The 23,045-nt window shown below is 44.2% G+C and overlaps 2 protein-coding genes across 6 annotated transcripts; one reads left to right on the top strand and one right to left on the bottom strand.

Moving 5' to 3' along the window:
- Positions 1 to 8,536: 8,536 nt before the first annotated feature.
- Positions 8,537 to 15,643, bottom strand: zgc:91944 (uncharacterized protein LOC436941 homolog). Of its 5 annotated transcripts, none has more exons than XM_052069922.1 (11): positions 15,176 to 15,641; positions 14,508 to 14,628; positions 13,563 to 14,001; positions 13,205 to 13,290; positions 12,716 to 12,826; positions 12,044 to 12,244; positions 11,089 to 11,242; positions 10,470 to 10,552; positions 10,223 to 10,318; positions 10,033 to 10,148; positions 8,537 to 9,944 (listed from the first exon to the last, which is right to left on the bottom strand). In XM_052069922.1, exons 1-11 carry the CDS (start codon positions 15,566 to 15,568, stop codon positions 9,804 to 9,806), a joined length of 1,941 nt encoding a protein of 646 aa, XP_051925882.1. In that variant the 5' UTR covers positions 15,569 to 15,641; the 3' UTR covers positions 8,537 to 9,803. The 5 variants fall into 5 exon arrangements, with proteins under 5 accessions (XP_051925882.1, XP_051925886.1, XP_051925881.1 ...); XM_052069926.1 differs by having other exon boundaries at positions 10,033 to 10,151; positions 14,508 to 14,760; positions 15,176 to 15,636; XM_052069921.1 differs by having other exon boundaries at positions 10,033 to 10,151; positions 15,176 to 15,636.
- A 675-nt stretch (positions 15,644 to 16,318) lies between these two features.
- Positions 16,319 to 21,226, top strand: LOC127604663 (transmembrane protein 54-like). Its single transcript, XM_052071871.1, has 5 exons — positions 16,319 to 16,769; positions 17,305 to 17,501; positions 17,881 to 17,940; positions 18,706 to 18,897; positions 19,741 to 21,226. The coding sequence occupies exons 1-5, from the start codon at positions 16,757 to 16,759 to the stop codon at positions 20,230 to 20,232; spliced, it is 954 nt and encodes a 317-aa protein (XP_051927831.1). The 5' UTR covers positions 16,319 to 16,756; the 3' UTR covers positions 20,233 to 21,226.
- Positions 21,227 to 23,045: the final 1,819 nt, after the last annotated feature.

Raw genomic sequence — 23,045 nt, 5'->3', positions numbered from 1 at the left:
TAAAAAAAAATTAAAAAACAGCAGGCCATTTGTCAGTACAGTACGCCGCCTGAGAGAGAACCGTTACAATTAACCACAAGGTGCATCCAGCCGTGCGTCTGCTCAAAACAAATGAGCTTCAAAACGTGTTTGCGGCGAGCACTTACGACAGGCTGGAGACCTGCTCGTGCTATCCATGATCTATCTATGACCATTACGCCGTTATTACGATTGGGCCTTGCAAAGGCCGTCCTGACTCATCTTGTCATTGACCGAATGCTTCTTCGCCTGTGAGCGGAATTCCGATGGGCTCATAAAAGGAAAGAGTTACTCCTCTTGGCATGTGGATGAGTTCCAATCTGTTAGCTTGTGTGCCCGTGTCCCCTGCAAAGAAAAGCGCCACGGTTCGGGGTTAACAGGCGCAAGATGGAAGACGGTAAACGGGCAAAAGTGGCTGCTCGCCCACATCAAAGAGCTCACAAAATGTCAGCGCTATCCGAATTAGCTTTGACGAGCTCAACTTGCCTTTGGAGTACAACTTCAAGTTAGTTAGTTACTCAAAACATGAGCCAGGTGTGCATGTAGTCAACTTGACGAAGCAGTACGAGCTTGGTCCTATATTGATATACAAGGCCCCCCCCCCCCCCCCCCCCGGGCTCTCATGAAAGCTTTCACAACTGTCACCACTCACTTAGAGCTCACAAAACCGACACCCCCAGCATAAGCATCACAAGCCCGTACCCGATTTTCTTGCTCGCACAGCTCACAAACCCTGCAAAAGGCACTTTATTGCTGTCATGTCCTCCTGGGTGGACGATTTGGTGAATCACGTACCCGCAAGAATGCCTAAAATATTTCACCATGGATCATTTGATAAGTTTGTTGTCCTGTGTGTGTGTGTGTGTGTGTGTGTGTGCAGCATCATAACATTTATGTCACGTAAAATAGTGAGAGGCTGCACAGACTCTTCCTCCTCAAAAGATATTCACAAGTGATTTGTCATTCGCAGTCACATTCATCGGGCCCCGAATGAAAAGCCAATAAGGGCTTTATAGATACTTACATATTATATATCTTTTTATATCCCCGCATGACACGCTGTAGCTCGTTAGCTTTTTTATAGTCGTGCACACCCCGGGGGAAATAGCTCAGGAGGCAGTTTGCATTCGACCACATCAGTAAGCAAAGTTTAAAGTGGCTGGGAAGAATACACGTTGACGTATTTTCACATTGGGGGCATAATCGGATAATTTAAAGGTACTGCAAAGTGAATTCGGATGATTTGTTTCTCAATACAATTGCACATGTTTGAAGATGGCATGAGAACTTGAGCGCATTTAGTTGCATGAGTGAATCGGTTACCTGGCATATTCAGTTTGACTGCTGGCATGGCTGCTTTAGAGTGCCTCATTGTTGGCCATGACGGCATGCGCGCCATAGTACGAAAAGCAGAAGGGTGGCAATGGAGGAAAACATTTGTGAAAAGTCCAACTTGTGAGCCAGTGTGTAGAGCGGTGCTTCGGACTGGCACGGCCGCATTAGAGCGCCCCGTTGTCGCGGGCTGAAAAGGCCCCCTGACAACACGGTGATGAGATACATTGTTATACTTTCAGCATACTTATTTTCGCAGTGAAAAGACACAACTTTGACTAATTCCAACAGGAAACGCGTATCATTACCCTTCATCTCGAAACCTTTTTTCCTCTCATCAAATGCGCCATTTCTCACTTCTTTGCTTCAAAGCATGTGCACTGCAATCCATAATTCTATTTTCCTGCTCATTTAAGAACAATAGCTCTGACTCAGCTTTTACAGCAGCGACTCGGCATCACATTGCCCTTGACTCTCAACCGTGTAATGTTGTAATGTCTTTACGCCGCGGTGCGGCAAATGATAAAGGTGTGACATTAATATGTCACACATGCACATATGCTGTGTGCTTGGAGGGTGAATTTCTTTTCTCCTATTAAGCATTGAGTATTAAAATATGAACTGCATTGTAATGTGGCTTGAGAACATTTCTCTAATTCAAGAATCCTCGTGGTCTACAGGGGGGCCACGCGAGATGACATTTCACGGTGATCAAGAACTCCGCCTCGACGTAATCAAAAGATGTGATTTAGAACGGCTTCTGTAATTGTCAATGAGAGGAAAAATAAGCTATGCCGGTGTGGGATACATTGCGGTCACAAGTACAATTGTGAATGTAAAACTCTACCTACAAAGAAGGCCATCAATCAAGATCCCTGAGGAGTTTTTTTTTGGGGGGGGGGGGGTCTTTCCACCTATCAGGAAAGCCACCTCCTCTCCCTCGTCGGCGAGGATAATCAGACTGCTTGTCAGGTCCGTCTTCCACTCACGTCCGGGTTACAGGGTCCTTTTCCAAGTGTCGGCTCCAATTTAATCCACCTTGGCCTTTGAGGCAAAGTATGCATACGTACAAAGGACTGTGGAAACAGGCTTGGGGGGGAGGAGGGGGGGGGGGGTTCACACACATGTCATGGGCAACAACGACAAGTTGAGGACTCCTGAATGGAATAGTATGTGAGTGGCTGAAGGTCTGCATTGTTAACGGAGCTTCTTTTAATACCACGGCAGGACAAGGTTGGTGAGCAACTCCAAACGATTTTCCTCAAAGCGGTCTTCTCTTCTTCAGCCATCCGAAACTTAGCAAGGTTACCTCGCAACTGTGTACACTTTTGTCCAATTTAATTGCAATGACACAATTCACCACTGCGGCTCTCCCCCCTCGACCGCGGTTCTGATTAGGATGATGAGCAGAGGAGTTAATAAGCTTATTAATTACCTGTGTAGGAGACAAACCGGTTCTCACCGCAACACCCCCCCACCCGTCTTTCCCCTCCATCCTCCCTCCCTCCCCACACACTAACAACGCACTGTCATCCTTGCCCAACTGTCTTCAAGGTCGCTTTGCTTTCAACAGTGCTGGCTTTGCTAAAGGAATCTCTCAAGTCACACACGGTAATGAGCTTAATTAGAATAACTCAAGGTTGAGCAGGAGGACGGCGGCGTGTCGAGAGAGGAGCATAAAAAGAACCCAGACCAAAATAAAAGGAAAGCATATTCTGCTGAGAGTGGCTTTAATGAAATGATGCGGCGTGTTATGGTTGATCACTGCCACATAAAGGTGAAGTCTTGTCTGAAGCTCAACATGGATCTGTCTCTCATTTAAAAAAAAAAAATTGTAGACACGAGTGGAATCCGAAGGAGGGTAGAATATAGCACAGACCTCCACCAAAGTGTAATGATCTTATTTAAAGGACGCACGATGTGCATTTTTTTTTTTCTGCCTCCAACTGCAGGCTCTGTCTTCGTGTGTTTGCCTCCCCCCACAAAATGGCTGCAGCTCTGCTTACCTTTTGGCTTTGACACAGTATTTCAGACCATGTCGTAATTTGGCCTGAAAGCGGAGCATCTCGGCCCAGCCGAAGGTGACATGCAAGAAAAACAAAACAAAACCTTTGCTTTCCCCTCACAGAAACTCACGACAAATCTTTGTATTTCTCAATACATTTTAAAGATAAAGCAAAGTAAAAGTTCAACTAGATTAAGAATACGTTTAACAAATATTAAAGATACTTTTACATGTACACATTTTCAAAATTTCAATCACTTATTTTGTCATTGCCATCATATTTCATCATTGGACAACTGACAGTTTGATATTTCAGTTCTTTCTTTTTAGTTTGCTCCGGACATTTGTGCAGATGAGTTCATGAGTTCCAAATGGGGGAAAAGCACAGCAGGATAATGAAAAAAAAAAATCCCAAAACAAAACACTTGAAGCTCAGAGGAGAAGCCTCTGAGGAGTATTTTTGACGAGTATTTCAACCTGCTTTTGTTCAGTGGAGACATTGTTAAGTAAGAAAAAAAAAAAAGGGGGGGTGGGGGAAAGGGTATCTTTTTTTTGACTATGTGACCATGACAGATTCAGGCCAAGGTGTACTATGGCTGCACTTCCTCTACTTTTATTTGTCTTGTCAAAAATAGACTTAGCATGAAAAGGTTATTTCTCATCACGTCTCTCTTTTTTCAAGGGTAAACGGGTTGTGAGGCCGCTGCCTAAACAGGAGGGGCCTTTTTTTTTTTTTTTTTTTTAAACCCTGCAGAAAATAGAATTTCCTTCTATTATGTCGCCAGTGTGAAGGTAACCTTAACGGTCCCTCTGGCCTTTATCTCCATCGGTGTGTACCTCCTCTCTTCATTGTATCAAAAAAGACACGCTCACTTAAAAGGGGGAAATCTAATCACACAGGACAGGACAGTTCATGGATTGCTAGGAACTAAGCGAGTGAAATAAAATGGGCAAAATCAGCCCAAAAATACAAATAAATAAATAAAATAAAATAAAAGCCTCTAATCAAAACTGCTGCTGGCTGAGCAGTGGAGCAATAAGCGGTGACAAATTGAATTGCGGTCTTTTCATGCCACATGTGTCATCGGGCCTCTTAAAAGAGAGCGATGGGGGGGCAGAGAGAGAGAGAAAGAGAGAGAGGAAAAAAAAGACAAGTTACTGAGCCTGTGAGATGGTGTGTGTCGTCAGCAGAAAAGGTGACAGGTCATGAATTCTGTTTTCCACTGCAAAAGGAAAAAAAGCACCATTCAAGAGAGGGTGAACGAAAGCGCAGCTACCTTTGCTTAAAACAAATAAATAAATAATGATGAGCTTTTATTTTCTTTTTTTTTTTCCAAAAAAGGAGAAACGCATAGGATGGGAGCAGACCGGACATGGCCGCACAGGAGCGATCACATAATAGCAGATCATCTTTAACAAGCACAAGTAACTTGTTTACGACACAGGCACCTGTGTCGTATGTATCATTATGGTCTTTAAAGCGTTGATGTAATCAACGTTTGTTGCTTTACATTCTTTTAGTACTTCTCGTAACCTACTGTTTATTTCATAACTTGGCTTTTAAACGTGGTGTAATGTTTGGCCTGTAAATGCCTTTGTTGTCATTTTAACTGTGAAGCACATTGAGCTACCTTATGTATGAACGACGCTGTAGAAATAAAGCCGCCTTGACAATTCTATTATTGTAAAGACAAAAGTCATGTAATGATGCAAGACGTACATGCAGATGTTCTATGTCTTCTTTCTCAAACAGTGTAATTTCATGTACTTTTATGTTTCTACATGTACTTCCATTGTTAACATTGTTGATCCTCCCATGTCTCTGTCTGTGACTTTGGCAAACTTTACACGATTCTATTCTCACAATTGCAAGTCTCATATGGGCTAAAATGAGCAGTACACAAAATTCACAACATGGAGAAAGGTCAAGAAAGCGTCGATGCCAGTGGACTTGTGTGCACTTGTGCTTATGCATGTAATAGAAAGTAAATTTGAATAAGGCCTAGAGGGAGCGTAAATGATAATTCGTTCTCACTTGGCGTGCTGCTTTAAATCACGCCCGGGGGCTGTCGAACCGCAACCCAACCGTCGAATCGGATCGAAATGTAACTTTTTTAGCGATGACACAGCGCGTTTGGGCTGGAGAACGTGTCGCGTGGGCAAATGAAAAACACAGTTGATGTGCTTTTGGAAACTTGCTCGAGGCCGGGTGGTGGGAAACCTTTGGTGCATGGGCGAGAACCTTCATCACAGGTATGGAAAGACTTCTGGCTTGAGCTGATCTCACTCAAATTTAAGGAGTGTCAGGCACAAAGAAAAGCCAAGGATGATACAAAAATAAAACGAAGACTAAAATTGAAGGTGTCTGTGTTACATTCAATTTTAACCACGTTAACTGAGAGCCTGTTGTGTCTCATAAAGCTTTAAAGCGTGACCAAGAATTGCTACCGACAACCTTGGATGACTTCAAACACAAATGAGAGCGCTTAAGTCTTTAAGCGTGCATGCTTGTGCATATTCATGCCTTTGCGTTCATATTCAAAAGATAATTTGATGGCTAATGAAAGGATTAGAACATTTGGAGTGGATTCAGACATGAGCCCCGAGGCCAAACTTGTTTTAAATTATTGTTATTACAATGAGATCAATGTGTCTATATAGAGCAGTAAAAGTGCCGCGGCTTTCCGAAATGCTGGCATTCCGGCACCTCGGTCACTTTTCAACCGCAAATAAATTTAACGAGCAGGAAGCCATGGATTGAGGACTGGTTGATGACTTTCCGGGGATACATTTTGGAAATGGCTGTGTAGTGAATTAGGGGGGGTATTAGTTAGCTAGAACAACTGACCCGCAGGCGGTGTTTGATGCCGTTAACAGTGACAGATTGGCCGAGAGCGTCAGCGTACGTGCATGCTGACAAAATGCTCGTAAAGGAAGTCACAAGAAATCATGAAATCACATTGAAAACAGAATTAGAACACATCGCAGTTACTTCAGCACCGCACTACTGCCATCTGCTGCTGAGGAAACTGCATTGTGCGAGTATCTTGGTTGATTTATAGTGACATGTCTTAAATGCAAATGAATTGGAAAATATTTGACCGGACACAGTTTGCATGGGGCCCCAAACGTTATAACCGTACTTCAACAATAACAAATTCTAGCTGGCGGGCTATAATAAATCTAATTAGTGGGACTGCTTGCTCCGCGGCAGTCCCATAGTAATTCAATAAAAAAAAATGTATTACAAGGTTCAATTTGTCAAATTACGCACAAATAAATGCAACGCTTTTCTTTTTTGTTCCCATTTGTCACGAGCTGAACTCCGAAAGCTCGTTTCTCTCAAATGTGTGTAAGTGAGCACTTTTTCTCTGATGAGGTTAGCAAAATAGGCTTTTTGTGTACATGGAAAAAGAATTTGAGCCTCAAATAGTTAGGCTCCCATTCTTTTTCCTTAGTATTTTAATATTTTTAAATACATTACATAAGGCAATAAATCCCATTCTTTTTCATTTCATGAAAATGGGGAGCTGTGATTACTCCTAATTAAGACTGGCCTGATGGCCACCGCGGTCCGATGTTGGACCACGCCCCCTGCCTATTGACACTACCCTCGTAGAAATTTCAAAGTCAGAAAACATTTTCAGGTGCTGAAAATGTTTTGTGTTTTTTGGTGTTAGACTGGAAGATATCGCATTCTGCTCTAAGCAATCCCATGGGAACACGATATCCCGGGGCTGCTCTCATACGATTCATTAACCATCAAGAGACAACAAACATGACATAGCATGGCCATCGTTAACAATACTTTTTATTGTGGCTTGCTGTCAGATCAAAGCAGATAGCAAGTAGCATAATAAGTATTAGAATATTCCGTTTTGTCCGGTTTTCCTTGGGAGGGCGGACCAACACCCCCCCCCCCGACCCCCACTGACAAGGAACGCTACAAGACACTGTATCGTGAACAGTCACAACAATGGCTGCCAGTGGCTTGTAACGCATGGATTCCTTTGAAAGAACGTTGGCCGGTGTTGTACTCAACACCACTTGGACCAGCTTTGGCATCGCGAGCTAACGCGATTTCAGAAACGTGGGCTGTAATTCCGCAAATAGTGGCTTACTCAACTGCAGATGCGGGGGGAGGCCTGTATTTGTACACATTTTTTTTTGGAATTATACACATCGATATATTTGGTTGTATGATTATTATCAAGCCAGACAAAAAGCGGTCAAGTCCTGTAGCTTCCTGGAACAATAGGGATGCGCAACGCTGTGGTGCGACCGGTTCTTTAATACTGTAAAGGGAACTCGGTCAGACGCAGAGCTACTCGCGTGAGGGAGTATTTACGCGCCTGGCTTGGTGCTGTGGTTTTGGTTGGCAGCAGACTTGGAATTGGCTCAGCAGTTGGCTAATGTGAACACTAGCTTCTGTGAACTGAGGTAATAACAGGTGTCATATTTGAGAGAGGCGTTGATTTGACAATGCAACCGTGGATAGAGCACGGAAAGATGGTAATGTCTTGTCAAATTTCTTTCAGCCGTCATGTTGACATGCCTTGGTAGGTGTGATCATTTTGGTTCATGACGTTGGGAGCTGGGAACTCTTTTGCGCATGTGTGTGAAGAACAGCATCCGTGAACTGAGGTAAGAACAGTTACCAGCCATTTATTTTTCCGAATGGGGAAGAAGAGGGCATCTATTTGACTGCTGTCAGGCTGATGAATAAAAAAATAACAATCATAATAATAATAATAATTAAATGATGTGAAGGAAAATCGTAAATAGTACTGCGATTTATCCATTTGTGTTCATATTGTATTTAATTGAAAGATGTTTGTTGGTTTTTTTTCTCTTTCTCCTTCTTTCTACATACATTCTTGCTGCTGGAGGCTGTAAATTTCCCCAGTGTGGGACGAATAAAGGATATCTTATCTTATCTTATCTTATTTGAGGCGAGCATTTCTTTGTGGATGATGCCACGGTGAGTAATTGGGCGCAATTTATTTGATGGACGGCTAACTATTTGAGGAAATATGTTAAAGTTACCCCGAATTTTCCTTCTTGAGCTGAGCGATTGTTTACCTTGGTAGATGCTGCCGTTTTGGTGAACAAAAGCGTGAACGCCTTCATGTCTGTGTACGATCTGAGGTATTTGCAGTTATGACCCGTTTTTTTTTCCCCCCTCCTGGTGGGAAAAGGCAGACATTTGTTTGTCAATTCATTTTAAAGCAGACGACGCAGATGGACGGCCACTATTTGAGGAAATACGGTCGATAATACAAGCACAAATGTCCATTTAATGAACATTTCGGGAGCGACTTTGCCACAGTTGAAGTCGAGTTTCATGTTTCAAGTTTGACAACTCTACAGTATATTTTCTGGTAATGTCGTTAGTTGGAAGAAAAAACACCCACAAACATGATTATCCTCTCTGGGTTATTATGTACACAAGCGTGATGATTACGATTAGAGTGAGATCCACTTTTGAAGTGCAGTACACGAGCAAAAGCTTTTAGCTTATTCCAATAAAGGAGGGAAGAAGACGGCGTTGTGATTTTCAATCACACCGACGTTTGTTTTCGGTGGAGAGAAGCTTTACAGGCTTTGAAAATGAGGTTAGATGAGGGGGGGGGGGAAGAAAGAGCAACAAGAGCAGCATCGAGTTGAACAAAGACATGATGGATAGTCCTCGCTTTGTTCTACTAATAAAAAAAAAGGTATAAATAGAACATCCTGTTTGGAGTGAGCGCGGATATGATGCAAGAAAATCTCTTGAAAGCTTAAACGCACGCGCACACACACTCACACACACACATACATGCGCACATCTGGTGCACTTCTACACTATCTTGAGCCACCATCGTTGGATTTCCTGAGATTCCAGGTGTCCCTCAGGGCTTTGCAAATTCCAACATTGGCCGAATGATTTGATCAATCGACTCTTAGAGGTCGGACGACAGCACCAGAGAAAAGAGAGAGGAAAACAAAAAAACAAAAAAAAAACAGGCACATCCATATCCACGCAGACAAGATCGTCGAAAGCGTCTCTCATACCTGACCTGCAGGCACTTCATCCCCATTCAGCATGAAAATAAAAGCATGAGGCGGGGAAAAAAAAAACAATAATAATCAAAACGATTAAATGGGTGAGGTATTCTTTAGATAATTCTAAGGAATTTAGGCTTGTTAATACCACCTTGGAATGCACTACTTATTGATATAGCTTTATATATATTATATATATGTATATTTATATATGTACTGTATATTGCTGTTAACATAAGCAGAATAACTTTCGATAAATATGGCAGCCTCTTTCCCGCCAGAGGCACCTCGAGTCAACTTCCAAATGTCTCGTCAGCCACCCCCGAGGAGGTAGACACCCCCTCCCCCTTTTTTTTTTTTGAGTATTTAGATTAAAACTCAATCGACATCACCAGCTTTTTGGTCACTCTTCATCCACAGTTTCCCTTTTTGGATCCTTGTCTTTCTGTTCTGCCACTTGTACGGCGGAGCCGGGGAGGGCCTCGGGGGCGGCCTTGACGGAGGAGTCTTGTTGCTCCACCGTTCTTTGGGTGGGTGCCTCTTCCTGACAACGAGAAAGCGCCAACAATTGTCAAATTCGACATTTTTATATCATTTTCATATGCCTACTGCCCATTTCGGCAGTGACTTACCTGCTCTGAGAAACGTTGATTGACCTGATCGGTGAACTCTTGCATCTCCCCCTCTTCGCCGTTGGAGTGGCAGCTCGGACTCGGGACCTCAATGCCGTGGCTTTCCAAAATGGCAGCTTCTGCATAAACATAAAAGTAAATATAAGACGTTTGCAGCGGCTTGTTCCTCGTTCCCATATGACGAGCTCACCGATATTGGCTCGCCGCTTCATCTCCTTGCGGCGGTTAGCGAACCAGTTGTACACCTTTAACGCCGTCACACGCTCAAACTCGGACAGTTTGCAACCTGAACACAACAGAGAATAAGAAATAGTTATAAAAAATGATAAGAATTGCATGTGGCCCGCTCGTTCCACGTGTCTTAACTGCGCCCCTACGGAGACATCTTTCACTGTATAAATATTCTCATTCACAAAAGTTCAAATCTATGTTGGCACCTGGTTTCTGGATGACCGAGTTGCAGGCGTTGGCGATCTCCTCCCGCTTTGCCTCATCGGGGTACTGGTTCTCCACAAAAAAGCTGGAGGAGCGATGGCAACGGTTAAAATCGCGCGGCTGCTCTTTCGCTAAGGTATTGAGGGGAAACATCAAGCCACACAAACACAAGTGTCCTCAGAGACTTGAAATGTTGTCCGATCGGAACGACCCTTGGAGTACGAGTTCTCTGGGTCATCTCGTCATGAATCTGACACACGCACGTGTGCACGCACATCCACCTTTGGATCTAAAACGGCTCAGCGGGAGAGGCCCCCCCCCCCCCCCCCCCCCGTGGTCTTATTACCGTGAGTGCCTCTAGTACTTACTGCACGCGTCTAATGGACAAATCAATTGGGCACTGTCGGTGGGACTGTTGGGGGCAAGGGTGGGGGGGGGGGGAGTTGCATGCTATTTTGTCAGCAGCCTGCTGGCCGGCCAAGAAAGAAGACAAGTTCATTCCGGAGAAGCAGGGGGGTAATAAAAACTGCTTAATAAACTCAGCGTAATGTGCACGGTATGCTATTTGTTTATTATATCCGTCTTGAGCTGTTTGTAGTCATGTCACATAGCGCCTCTCACCTCTCCATGATGGCCTGGCACTCCTTCCTCCAGGTGAAGCGGCTTCCTCGACGCAACCTCAGCGGCGCCCCGACTATCGCCGGCCGGTCGGCCATGATGCCCGCCCGCCAGTCAGGTTCCTCCTTCACCATTGACCGCATCGATAAAGTTGCGCCTGTAGGAGAGAGAGGTTACGTCGTCGTCACCGCGCAGAGCAGAGATGCTGAGGTAGATTAAATGAAGCTCCTCAACTCAGGGCAACACAGTTCATTGGCAAATGTGAGTGGGTTTGCAGTCCTGAGTTTTCAATTGAACCACTGAAATAAACGCAACATTCAACATTCTAATTGACCGAGATGCACCTGTAAAATCACAACTCAAAATTAGCTCATAAAGAGCCGAAATCGTGACTGATTGATAGATTCATCAAGCATTAGATGAAGCGATGAGCCTCAAAACTATTGGACACATAGCCGTTCCTCAAAGAATTGCCCATTCATTCATTCATTCATTCATTCATTCATTCATTTTCCGTACCGCTTGATCCTCACGAGGGTCGCGGGGGATGCTGGAGCCTATCCCAGCCGTCTCCGGGCAGTAGGCGGGGGACACCCTGAATCGGTTGCCAGCCAATCACAGGGCACAAACAGAGACGAACAACCAGCCGCGCTCACACTCACACCTAGGGACAATTTAGAGTGTTCAATCAGCCTGCCACACATGTTTTTGGAATGTGGGAGGAAACCGGAGCACCCGGAGAACATGCAAACTCCACACAGGGAGGCCGGAGCTGGAATCGAACCCTGTACCTCTGCACTGTGAAGCCGACGTGCTAACCACTGGACTACCGGGCCGCCTAGAATTGCCCAACATATGTCTTATATGAGACACGAGTCTCCTTTGGTGATCCCGTCTTAGTGCGAGTCCGCGTTGGGCGACTGGAGAGGAAGTGGGGGGAGGGGGGGTCCAGGGTTACCTGGCTGGGCTGCGGTGGCAGTGTACCACGGCAACAAGTGCATCAGCAGCTCTCTCTGCCTGCTCCACACGGGGTTGGAGTTTGGGTTGAGGTTGGTGTTGGGGTTGGGGAGGCAGCCACTTGCCCCCGCTGCCAGCCCGTCTCTGTCCCCTCCCCTGGCCCTGGGGCTCACGCTGTGCTGGCTTTCGTTCCACCTCAGCCCTTCAGTCAGGGTAAGATTGTAGACGTCAGTTTGGGAAAAGGGATTTTGCATTGTGCCGTGTTGTGCGGATCAGCCAATGAGAATTTTCCGCCGCTTTTTCATTTTGCCGTCTCAGCCGAGTGTGAATAGAAGCTTTAAATCAGAAGCAAAGCGCTGTGGGCGCGTCGGATTGGAACCACTGCGGAGGATCGGTGTTGTTATTGTTAGTCTCGGCCCGTCTCGGAGGGAAAACCAGCACCAGAGCGGCTGCAGCATGAGAACTACAGCAAAGCTTCGAGGGTGAACCGGGTTGAGATTCGAAAGCAAAGATGACGGGAGGAAGAAGTCAAGTCTATTTTGGGGCATGAGCAGCCAAATCAAAGCTATGTGTGTCATCTTGCGCATGCAAGAGGAAGTAGGACTTTGGGAGCAAGCGTTCCTTTCAATCTCAGTTGGAGCAGAAGCTTCCCTTGTCTCTCGCAAAACCTCACCTGGGTTATTTCTCTCCAGCAGGTACCAGCGGTAAAAAGCTCTGCGTTTGGAGTCGCTCATCTCCAGGCCCTGCTGCAGCAACCACTGCGAGATGTAACTCTGACTAATACCTGAGTAAAGAAGGCACAAAACATGGCAAATTCAAAAAACCAACACGATTACAATGTCAAACTCTGAGCATTTTAGGGTATAAATGTTTTTTAGCATTTCTTTCAGGTCATCTCGGATTCTTCCACAGTGGAAACGCCAAAGTCAAGTGCATGAAATGGGAGATATTATGGAAAATTGACTGCCAAAGAAACAATGCGTCAAAGCATAAAAGGTCAGAAGAACTGCATTGAATTGGCTTAAAAAAAAAGCAGCCGATGCCTGTTTTTTGGTGATGAGTCCACTGCAAATCAATGTATATCTCCTTTCACGTTTAAAAAAAAACCTCGGACGATTATTCTTCCTTGGTTTGTAAAATAAAAGAGTGCCATTTCCATTACCTGTAACTTGTCCCACAATTGCCTGAGAGATCCGTCGGTTGTTGAGGAAGGTTTTGATCTCCTCTTTTACTAGATTGCTGTCCCTCCTGTGAAAGTTAAAAACAAATATGTCACTGCGCAGGAATTTTTGCACGGTGGTGACTTGCTTAACTTATTCAGCGAAAAGTTTTTTTTCCCCGTTCAGCTATCCCAGTACACCCGACCTGAATTAACATGACTACACTTGTGGAGGAACAGCCTGCATCTCTGGGGAGCTCAAGTGCCATTACCTGATGTTATAATAGTCCGTCTTTGTCTGTGCATTTATTCTCTGCTATCCATCCTCACTCTGTGCTAATTCATGCTTGACCTTCCTCACCTCATGTATTCCTCCACTTTCTCTTCCAGGTCCCACTCCTCCTCCCCGACCATGTCGTAGCTGAACGAGCGCTGCACAGCCACGCTGGTGGGGTACAGGGGAGGAGGTGAGGCCTCAAAGCTGTTGCTCGGGGACAGCGCGGCACCGTCTAGGCCCGAGGTCTGCGTGGTGGCCGAGGTGAGGGAGAGAGAGGAGGCGGACGACGAAGAGGACGGCGCCGGGGCGGAGGCAGTGGCGAGCGTATCGTTGTTGTTATTATTGGAAGGGGCCGGGTGGGAGTCACAGTGAGGCGGGCGCTGGTCCGGGTCGAGCCTCTCCAGAGACTCCAAGGCATGGACGATCTGGGGTTTGGTCATGCCAGAGAGGCGCAGACGCTGCAGGAGGTCGATCTGCTCGATAGTGTAGCGTGGCTCCACCCTGCAGCACTCCGTTCTGACATCTGCACAAGAGTTAAACATGCACCACAAAATTAGGTACACCTGCACAGCTGTCTGAAATGCAAACTTACACCACCCAATCACAGGGCACAAACTGACAATTCAGAGTCTTCAATGAACCAAAAATACGTTTTTGGGATGTGGGAGGTGGCTGGAGTCCCTGGAAAAATCTACGAAAGCATGGTGAAAACAAGTAACTCCATACAGGAAGGATGGAGCAAACCCAGAAACCTCATAACAGACGTTCTAGCAACTAGTCCATTTTTATTAAGTGCTCATTGTAGAATCTTTTTTTTTTCATCGCTCATTGATTCAATGAAATGACCATAAAAGGTGAAACATCTCTGAGTATGATGAATTGCAGTGGTCTAAAGTTGAGACTTCCTTAACAAGTGTCAACAAAGACAACTCAGTGCACTGAATTCGGTATAATTGGACATCTATTGAGTGACAATAAGTTGCAAATTATTGGTCTGACTCATGAACTCCGGGCCCACCGCGAACTTACCTGATGGAGGGGGCGACACGGAGAGGCGCCCCGGGAGTGGCTCCGTGCTTCGGGTCGCAGCGGGGACACACCAGTGTCGCATGGCTCCGCTCGGCAAAGACTTCCGCTCTGCTTGGACCTCCTACATACAACAGCCGTGCCGCAGTGGTTAAGCGGCTATTAGCAGGCTGACAGACCAACCGCTTCAAGATGACTTGCCGGAAGACTAATTCGGCTAAGCTAAAGCCGCTAACTCGGTCTGGTTCCCTAGAGCCTGCTCGGAAACAATCGGTTAAGTTACACGTTATTGTTAGAATAAACTGCGGAAGTCAAAGTAGTTTCTTCTCAAAATAAAAGCTATTCCATGTCAAATTAAAGGGAGCGATGAAAAGTACGATTAAAAGTAAAGTATATTTTGAAAAGTACAGGAAGCAATATTGCAGCGATTGTGTGTATTGACGTCATTGACTGTCTAGTCGCGGCTAACTTATCTAAACTTCCACAATGGATGCTGGACATTTTATGATAATACATTTAATAAGTGTCGCTACATAGCACGAAAACGATGTCTGGTCAAGTTACAAGCAAGAAGAGAGGCTGTTATTGGCGAGTTCGCTGCGTAGCTAGCACAGTTAGCTCGTCGCTAACTAGCACCGGGGTGGTCCCACGGAAGACCGCGTATCGCTTACCCCTCGGCGGCGGTGGACGGACAGTTGCCGCCGGCTGGCTGGACGTTGACCACTGCGAGTGGGAAAATCTGTCGACAAAAAAAAGGCTTCTGTTCCCCCCCAAATTGCCCGACCTTTTACAAACGGGTAAGGCAAACCCACCGCTGGGTCATGTTGTCTTTGGGCTATGCAGCAATACTCTATGCAAATACAGTAAAGGAGTCTCGATTTATGACCCCCCCCCTCTTCACCCGACACCACCGCCGTCAAGTACGTCTGGTTTATTATGACTTCCGGTTGAGCTGTAAACACAGTACTGTGGACCCACTTGCATTCCATGCAAAAATACCACAAAGAAACACACTTTTGGGGCAAAAACCCGAAAAACTGAGCAAGTTTACACTCAGAGGACATTTCCTTCCATTCACACGTACCCAAAACAGGTCCATTGGGAACCTGTTTAATGTGACAAAATGAGAATATTGAGAACATAGTAATGGACATAGTTGTACTATGTGTCTAGTAGACCGTCATAAATCACACTGGACATTGGTCGGGAGATGTTTATAATTATAAATGGTCTTGTTTGTAATACCCAAGTTTTACAACGTGGTGGCGCTAAAGGCGAAGTTTTGTAAGCTTCCTTGCGATATACAAAGCCTCAACAAAATATGAACATGAAAAGAATATATCTTTTAATTTGTAATATTAGTGACAAGAGTATCCATTTTTTTCAAACATGTTACTTTCAAATATTTTCTCACGTTAAAGCACAGCTTTGTGAGGTGCCTTGTTATATTGTATATGCATTTTTATGTATATAGGCATATTAGGCATCATTATTTCTTCAAAAGTTATAAAAAACAACATCGAGAATGAATCACCTTTACATTTTAAATAAACAATATGGTTGAAATAACGTATTTTGTATTAATTAATTTTGTGTTAATTGTAACGTTAACAAATATATTTCAAGTAATACAAATAGACCGTGCCGAATTCCAATCAAGTTCTCTTTTCTCCTGCCTGTTTTCCAGCTCTCCCAGGAGCAACAACACACCTGATTCAAATAATCAGGATTGTTCTAATGCTTCTTCAAAGCTGACTGATGAGCTGATCATCTGAATCATGTATGTTGCAGCCCACAGAGGTGGAAAACCCTCCATGCCCAGAGCTGGACATGCCTGGTGTACAGCGAGCTCTTTTTGAAACCACTTTGAAAGGCGTGCCGTCAACAAGCACACCTGTGACTTAATTAAACAGACAATGACGAATTACCATCGTAGCTTCCAAAATAAAATTACGGACTTTACATAGAATTAATAAACCACTTTAAAAGTGTTTGTTAGTCCACTCCCAAGCTATGTCTAAAATTTAAACTGTAAACAAGCATGTCAGGACTTTTAGAAAACTCAGTACATTTATTAACACATTTTCCAGAACAATAGAATATTTTATTTTGAAGATTACCTCAGTCAACATGCTGGGGTTGCCTGACTGGCATGTAGGACTTGTTCAGTTGGAAGTGTGGAGAGGACATGCGGTCCTTCTTTTAACGCTTAAACCTGAAAGTCAATGTAAACGAATGGTGACCTGATCGAGATGGCCAGAACAGGTAACTGACCTCACATGGTTTTGATCCGTTTGTTTATCAATATTTTAAGTCAATATTAAATTTTGTGACACGGTGTGAACGTGGTGTGGCTACAGGGAATGAAGTGTGTGGGAACAACTACACTTTTTCAGTAATGCCGTTCAGCACTTATGAGGAAAATGTCAAAATATAGATGTACTTCAAGAATCGCCTTAAGTATTGTATTGCTTTCATTCGGTTTTATGTACATTTAAGTGGCATAATAGATGGAAGTATCAAAAAGCCCATTGCCATGAGCATGTTCTGCTTGATGATCAATAACATGGATTCCAAAATGTTATTGGCAACCCCCCCCACCCCCAATAAGGGACATTTTGTCAGTCCAAGCCGACATTGTGATCATCAATGATTAATGCGAGCGACATTTCTCTGTATGTTTGACCTGACTCGCATGTCTCCGATCGATACAAGAGCGGGGACGTTGAACCGTGGATGCCGCCCCCCCCCCCCCGACGCGCCCAACGTAACCAGATCCAAACACGGGTTTTCTCCGCAGGGGTGTGTTGCGCCAGCCTGGAGGAGCCCGCGGCCCTGATGAAGATGGGCCTCAGCATGGTGCTAGTGGGCCACGTCAACTTCCTGTTGGGAGCGCTGGTGCACGGCGTGGTGCTCCGGCACATCAACCTCCACAAGCAGGCTCGTGCCATGGAGTACGCCATCTCCAATGTGGTGGCACTTGCATCTGGACTAATGGTGAGTGTTTTCTGTAGTGCTGTAATACACACTGGGAACACCAAAACTATGACAGGAACAGGGACTCTTTATACCCCCTAAAAAGTTTGTAATTGCCTTACAGTAGAAACTGTACCGAGATCACAAGCTATGATCACGTAACATCTTTCAAACTCATTTTACATCATTACATTTTGATTATTTGATTCAGGAAAAGACATTTTCACCCAATTTCGATGCCGTTTTTAGTTGCAGATGAAACAGTTTCTCAAGCTTTGAAATTCGCAAATGTTTCATCATGTGGCCACAGTTTCATTCCTCTTTGTACCTTTGCTCTCAGTCATGTTAATAAAACATACTGTGGTGAGACCTGAACTTTATTATTTTTTTGTTACTGCAGGGAATTGTCATTGGCATTCTGGCTATTGTCTTGTCTAAAAACAAGAAAAGCCGAGGCCTGGTGAGTACTATCGCTCTCTATTTTTTGAGTCCCGAAAGGAAAAATATGTAGACGGGAAGTATGTTTCTTGTGTTTTGACATGTTACGCTGTTTGGGATTTCCAGGTAGTCTGTTTTGTCTAACAACACCAGAGTTTTCTTGACACGTCAAGTACAAATGTTGTTTTTCAGAACTGTGAAATGTACTGACTGGAAAATTGTCCGTTTGTGGTTTTCAAAAACCCAGCAGCTAAATAGCTTCTGTGTCTTGGGAGTGATAAAAAGCCGCAGAACGTTTAACCCTCAAAGGTTCCTCAGAAAATTATTTAATTTTTCAATCATATTTTATTTTTTTTAATTAAACTAATTCCGTGATTCATAATAGGAGAAACTTTCCCCGCCTCAGATGTAGACGCGTGACACATGTTCAAACCCTGTCGTCTCATAACAGCTCACTTTCCTACTCCCTGTTGTTGGCCCACTCAAGCGAGAATGAAAAGGTTGCAGATACCAATGAATGAAACTCACTTTGCGAAACCACTCCCTGTCTGCCTTTTGTTAGTCTGCACCAGAGTCAGCTGGGCCTCAAAGCGCCATCAGCTGCTTACCATCTCTTTTGTTAATCATGCGGCCAGCATGACGCACTGCTATCATCACACATCGAACAAGCTAACTTAAAAACTAACTCATTATCTAGCCATGTGTTCATTTTTGCACTTAACATTTCAAAGAATTCTCAAAGTGCCAAAATATTTTTGCTGCGTGTGTATGTTTGTCCAAATCCCAGACATGGTCCCTCTTCAGCGTCAGCCTTGTATCGTCGCTAATGGCGTCGGCGTCCGCCATCGGCCTCCTGGTGTCCGTGGTGCGGGCCATCGTCTACGGTGGGCGGAGCCTGCTGACACACTGCCGCTTCCCCGATGCCATCGACTACTCCAGCATCACCAACGAGTGTCCTTTTGACCCCACGCGCATCTATGTGAGTGAGTTGGCACACACTCAGGATTGCTAAGTAAAAGTAGCAAAAAGTTATTCGCCTGGCCAAACTAACTACTTTGCTAGCTGATTAACGCACAAGATATCTCGCTAATCCTATTAAAGGGGAAGTCAATAATTTTCTTTACAATATGTTCTCTTTGCCCCCCCATTTGGTTGAACACGCCATTCAGATGAATACTGCGTTTGTGAAATATGCTCCAAGCAGAAAAATCCATCTCAGGTGGTGGCCATTCTGTTACTTGCTGTCAACTGAAAATGACATCGCAGTTCATGTTCAATAAACAACAACAACGGTGTAGAAGTGCTCAGGTAACAGCTGTCGCAGCTTACTTGTTTTCTGGATTTGGTCATGTGATGATCGCAAGCTGAGCCTTAAAGCATTGCGATGCCATTTTTACTCAACAGCAGGTGACAATATGGCCCCACCCCGAAATGGATGGAAACGGGTGGAGTTTTTCTGCCTACTTCATATTCCACAAACGCAATATTAATTGGAATACGGCCTTTAGAAGAGTGGGATTGCATTGAACGTATTGTGAACGAAATGTTTGACTTCACCTTTAACTAAAATAGTGAGTTAAGTCGTATGCAACGAGCATGCGGTATGGTAGCTTTAAAGGAGTTCTTATAACACGACTTAGCTACTTTTCAGACGTGTTCAGCTCGAGATCTTTTATTCATAAACGTCTTAAATAGAATCGCAGACTTGGTGTGTAGGCTGTGCATCACATCAACAACCTCACCTAAGTGGATGCGCTCAAGCCTCAGATTGAAGCTCACACGGCGCAGCTGCTAACAGTCGGATGCTCCCCCACCCCATTAGAGTACCACTCTGATCCTTTGGGTGCCTCTCATCGTGACTTGTGTGATCCAGCTGATCTTTTCCGCCCGCTGCCTTTCCGTGTGCGTCTCCTTCCTGGGTTTGCCCTGCTGGCCGCACAGGAAGCGGCCCCGAACGGTCATCAAGGCGACGAGGCCTCCGGAGGAACCGGTTGAATCTCGTGTCGGCAAAGCCAAACAGCAGAAAGAAACTCCCCCTCCACTTCCTCCCAAGCGCTACACCGAAGCTCCGAGGAGCTACAGTGAACCCAGAAGACCGGTGTCACAAACGGTCAGGCAGCAACGCCGGCAGCCTCCCCCGCCTTACTACAGGAGCCTCCCCCCTGCGGAGAGGCGGCCTGTTTCTGTTCGCCGGCAGCCTCGCTGGGAAAGGTCACGGAGCCCCGATGCTGCGCAAGGGAGCCGGCAACCAATGCTGGAACAGCGCAACCTATTGGAGAGAGGCGCTCTGGAACGATCCAGTTTCTGGATTTAGTCCAAATGATGCCGACTGCTTTTTATTTCACAGTGGACCTAAACTTCAACCAGGCACATACTGGCCACTTCTTGAGGTATACTTGGACCCAATACAAGCAACCCCCCCCTCACCCCATCAAAACTGAACTTTTCTTTTGACATTTCTCATTAGACGGTGCAGTTGTCCCTAACGCTGTGGTCTGTAAGTGTGTCAGTATTAGGGATGGGTGATTTAAGTGATCACGAAGCATTGATTGGATTGATTGCAATTATTGGACTAATCACGTCTTCAAGGAAATGAATCAACTGGCCCGTAACAAAGCAAAGGTGCTGTTGATTTATTCAAATAATTTGCTGTTGACTAGTACAACATGGAAGTATGGGAAGCAAAGCTATATCACAAATGGTCAACATTTATCAATATGCACCAGTATATAATTTATAACTAACTATGATGCATGTATTTTTTTTTAATTTCCGCTATTTTAAAATGTTAAAGGAATATTTAAACCGTGGTTGGAGCTCAAAGAAGCTTTCCAGTCTTTGCGCTTGACAAAAAAAAAAAAAAAGTACCTCGTGAGGATGTGTCTTCACCACCATTATGTGCGTTTGTGTGTCTAGTTACTATTTTATTCTTGCCCTTTTCAAAATAAAAAAATTGAGACATAGGCTGCTGTGTTTACTTTTCGTAGAAAGTGTTCATTGTAATTGCACACGCGTGGTAATATTTGCTGGCAGTGACCTGACAGGAAGGACTGGTTACTCACATACACGCCCATGCACACTTGTTTCTGGAACTATTCGCAAACATTTCTTCCCCCTTTTTATCAAGGTGGCACATGACGTAATGCTTTTGTCATTGTATGCAAAATGTTTTGATACTTTTGGAATCTCTTCCTGGCAAAAAGGTGTAATTTGATGAAGATTCCAATTATATACTTCTTATGCAATCAAGCAGGTCTAAAACTGACAGCATCATTAAAAATGCTAATTAAAAAACTGGTCCTAAATGAGTGAGACTGAAGTTCATTTATACGGGATCCTGTCAGTTTTGCCACATTGTTACAGGGCCTGAAGTCGAATTCAACCCTTTTTGTTGTGTTTAATAACTTGTTTGAAAAGAAACGAAGCACGAGGTCATAGTTTATATCCTAATTTTATTTAGAACCATAAATGACAGAAGAGTCCACGCGTGCAGTTTTGAAACAAGTATATCGATATTGGTAATTCAGCTCCCATAGAACAAATCCCCCCCCCCCCCCCCCCATGCAACAGAGAAGTTAGGAAGGGCGCGCTTGTAGTGCAACGGTTCAATCGGAAGGAAGGAAGAATTCATCCAACACAAGTTAGCAAGTTCATGTGAGGCAGTGGGCCATCGAATACATTGTTGTTCCTTATCCTACCAGCAAGAGGCAGTGATGCTACATGGTCGCCCAAAAGCAAAAAAAAAAACAACAACAACCCCCGCCCCCTCCCACCCTCCCAGCTGAATAGAAAACAAACGCAAATTTGACCTCACTTGCCATTGCTTGGCCATGCCACAAATTCTGGTGCAACAAGTTAAAGAGTTTGACTTGGCACTACAAAAAAATCATAAATCACAATATGCAGATATATGAAATGCTTAATATGCTTAAACCATCGCGAATTAAATGTGTTGTTTTGGTGGGCTTTCATGCTTGCAAATTGTAAAATGAGTCATCACTCGGGTGAAGAACCACAAATATTTTCGGAACAGTTTTGATTGCATTCGCTCTCCTGCAATCAAATTAAACAAAGGGAGAAAACGGTCGTGTGCAATTAGACGGAAGTATTAGGGCAACATTGAGAAAAAGTCCAACTACAAGGTTGATGTTTTAATGTGAAGAATTCATAAAAGAAAGATGCTACGTTATACGAACATCGTTTTGATATTAGCATCCATCCCCGCCAAAAACAAACAAAAAACCCGAGTATATTAAATCGACCGAAGTCATTTTCAGATTTAGTTGTATGAATGGAAGCATGTTAAAAAGAAAAAAAAAACATGACAGGAATAACGTAACGTGACGAAAATAGTCATATTGTTACAACAATATCGTCCAAGTTATGATCTTCGAAGAATACATTCGTCATATTACATAAAAAAAATATGCTACGTGAATGTAATGAAACAAACTTTGGAGTTTTATTTTCAGTGGTGAGTTGAGGAGTTCCAAGATTGTCAAGTTTTGAAAATATAAAGATGGAATGTGATGAGAAAAGAAGTCAGTTGTAGGAATACATTCCGAATATTTTTTGATATTACGCGGTACAATGGAATAGACGTCATTTTCTGAGTCGTAGATTTAAATTAAAAAAAAGTTGCAATCTTGAATGAAAATTAACAGCAAAGATTCAGACAATCCAATTTCTTTTGTCGAATTGACCGATAATTTCTCAACTTATTTTCATTGAGGTTTTTCCTTATTAAATCGCAACTTCCTTCTTGTAATCCTGTGAGACACTTTCCCCCCCCCCCCAGTGTGGCTTTATAATACTACTTCAAAGAATCATGGTCTCTCCTAGACCTCAATTTAGCAATTTGCTGAATTTTCAGTGCCGAGTGCCTGTATGTTCACGAGCACTTAAGATTTTAGGACTTGTAACACACACATCAACAATTGCAAATCCAACGGCTCCAATTGTACCACTCAGAGCAAGACATGTCTGCATGTAAACGCGAGCCGCTACTTTGGAATTTGCAATAAAATACTGGACTAATCTTGTAAAACGTATCCCTTCATCTAACTGCCCGCTAAGCAGGCTAATCCAGGAGGTGGTTAAAGCATCCCGAGTGATGAACGAGCCCTT

Source organism: Hippocampus zosterae, chromosome 7 (assembly GCF_025434085.1).
Source record: "Hippocampus zosterae strain Florida chromosome 7, ASM2543408v3, whole genome shotgun sequence".
NCBI classification, from domain to species: domain Eukaryota; kingdom Metazoa; phylum Chordata; class Actinopteri; order Syngnathiformes; family Syngnathidae; genus Hippocampus; species Hippocampus zosterae.
The sequence above is the reverse complement of the archived record's forward strand: the minus strand, read 5'-3'. Positions and strand labels throughout refer to the sequence as shown.

Coding starts and splice junctions, on each gene's coding strand:
- zgc:91944 (XM_052069921.1), bottom strand. CDS start 15,568: ATGTCCTCTGAGTGTAAACTTGCTCAGTTTTTCGGGTTTTTGCCCCAA. Junction 13,291..13,562: donor AAAGTGGAGGAATACATGAG/GTGAGGAAGGTC, acceptor TAACTTTCACAG/GAGGGACAGCAATCTAGTAA. Junction 10,152..10,222: donor GAAGCGGCGAGCCAATATCG/GTGAGCTCGTCA, acceptor ATGTTTATGCAG/AAGCTGCCATTTTGGAAAGC.
- LOC127604663 (XM_052071871.1), top strand. Junction 17,502..17,880: donor CACTTGCATCTGGACTAATG/GTGAGTGTTTTC, acceptor TTGTTACTGCAG/GGAATTGTCATTGGCATTCT. Junction 17,941..18,705: donor ACAAGAAAAGCCGAGGCCTG/GTGAGTACTATC, acceptor TCCAAATCCCAG/ACATGGTCCCTCTTCAGCGT.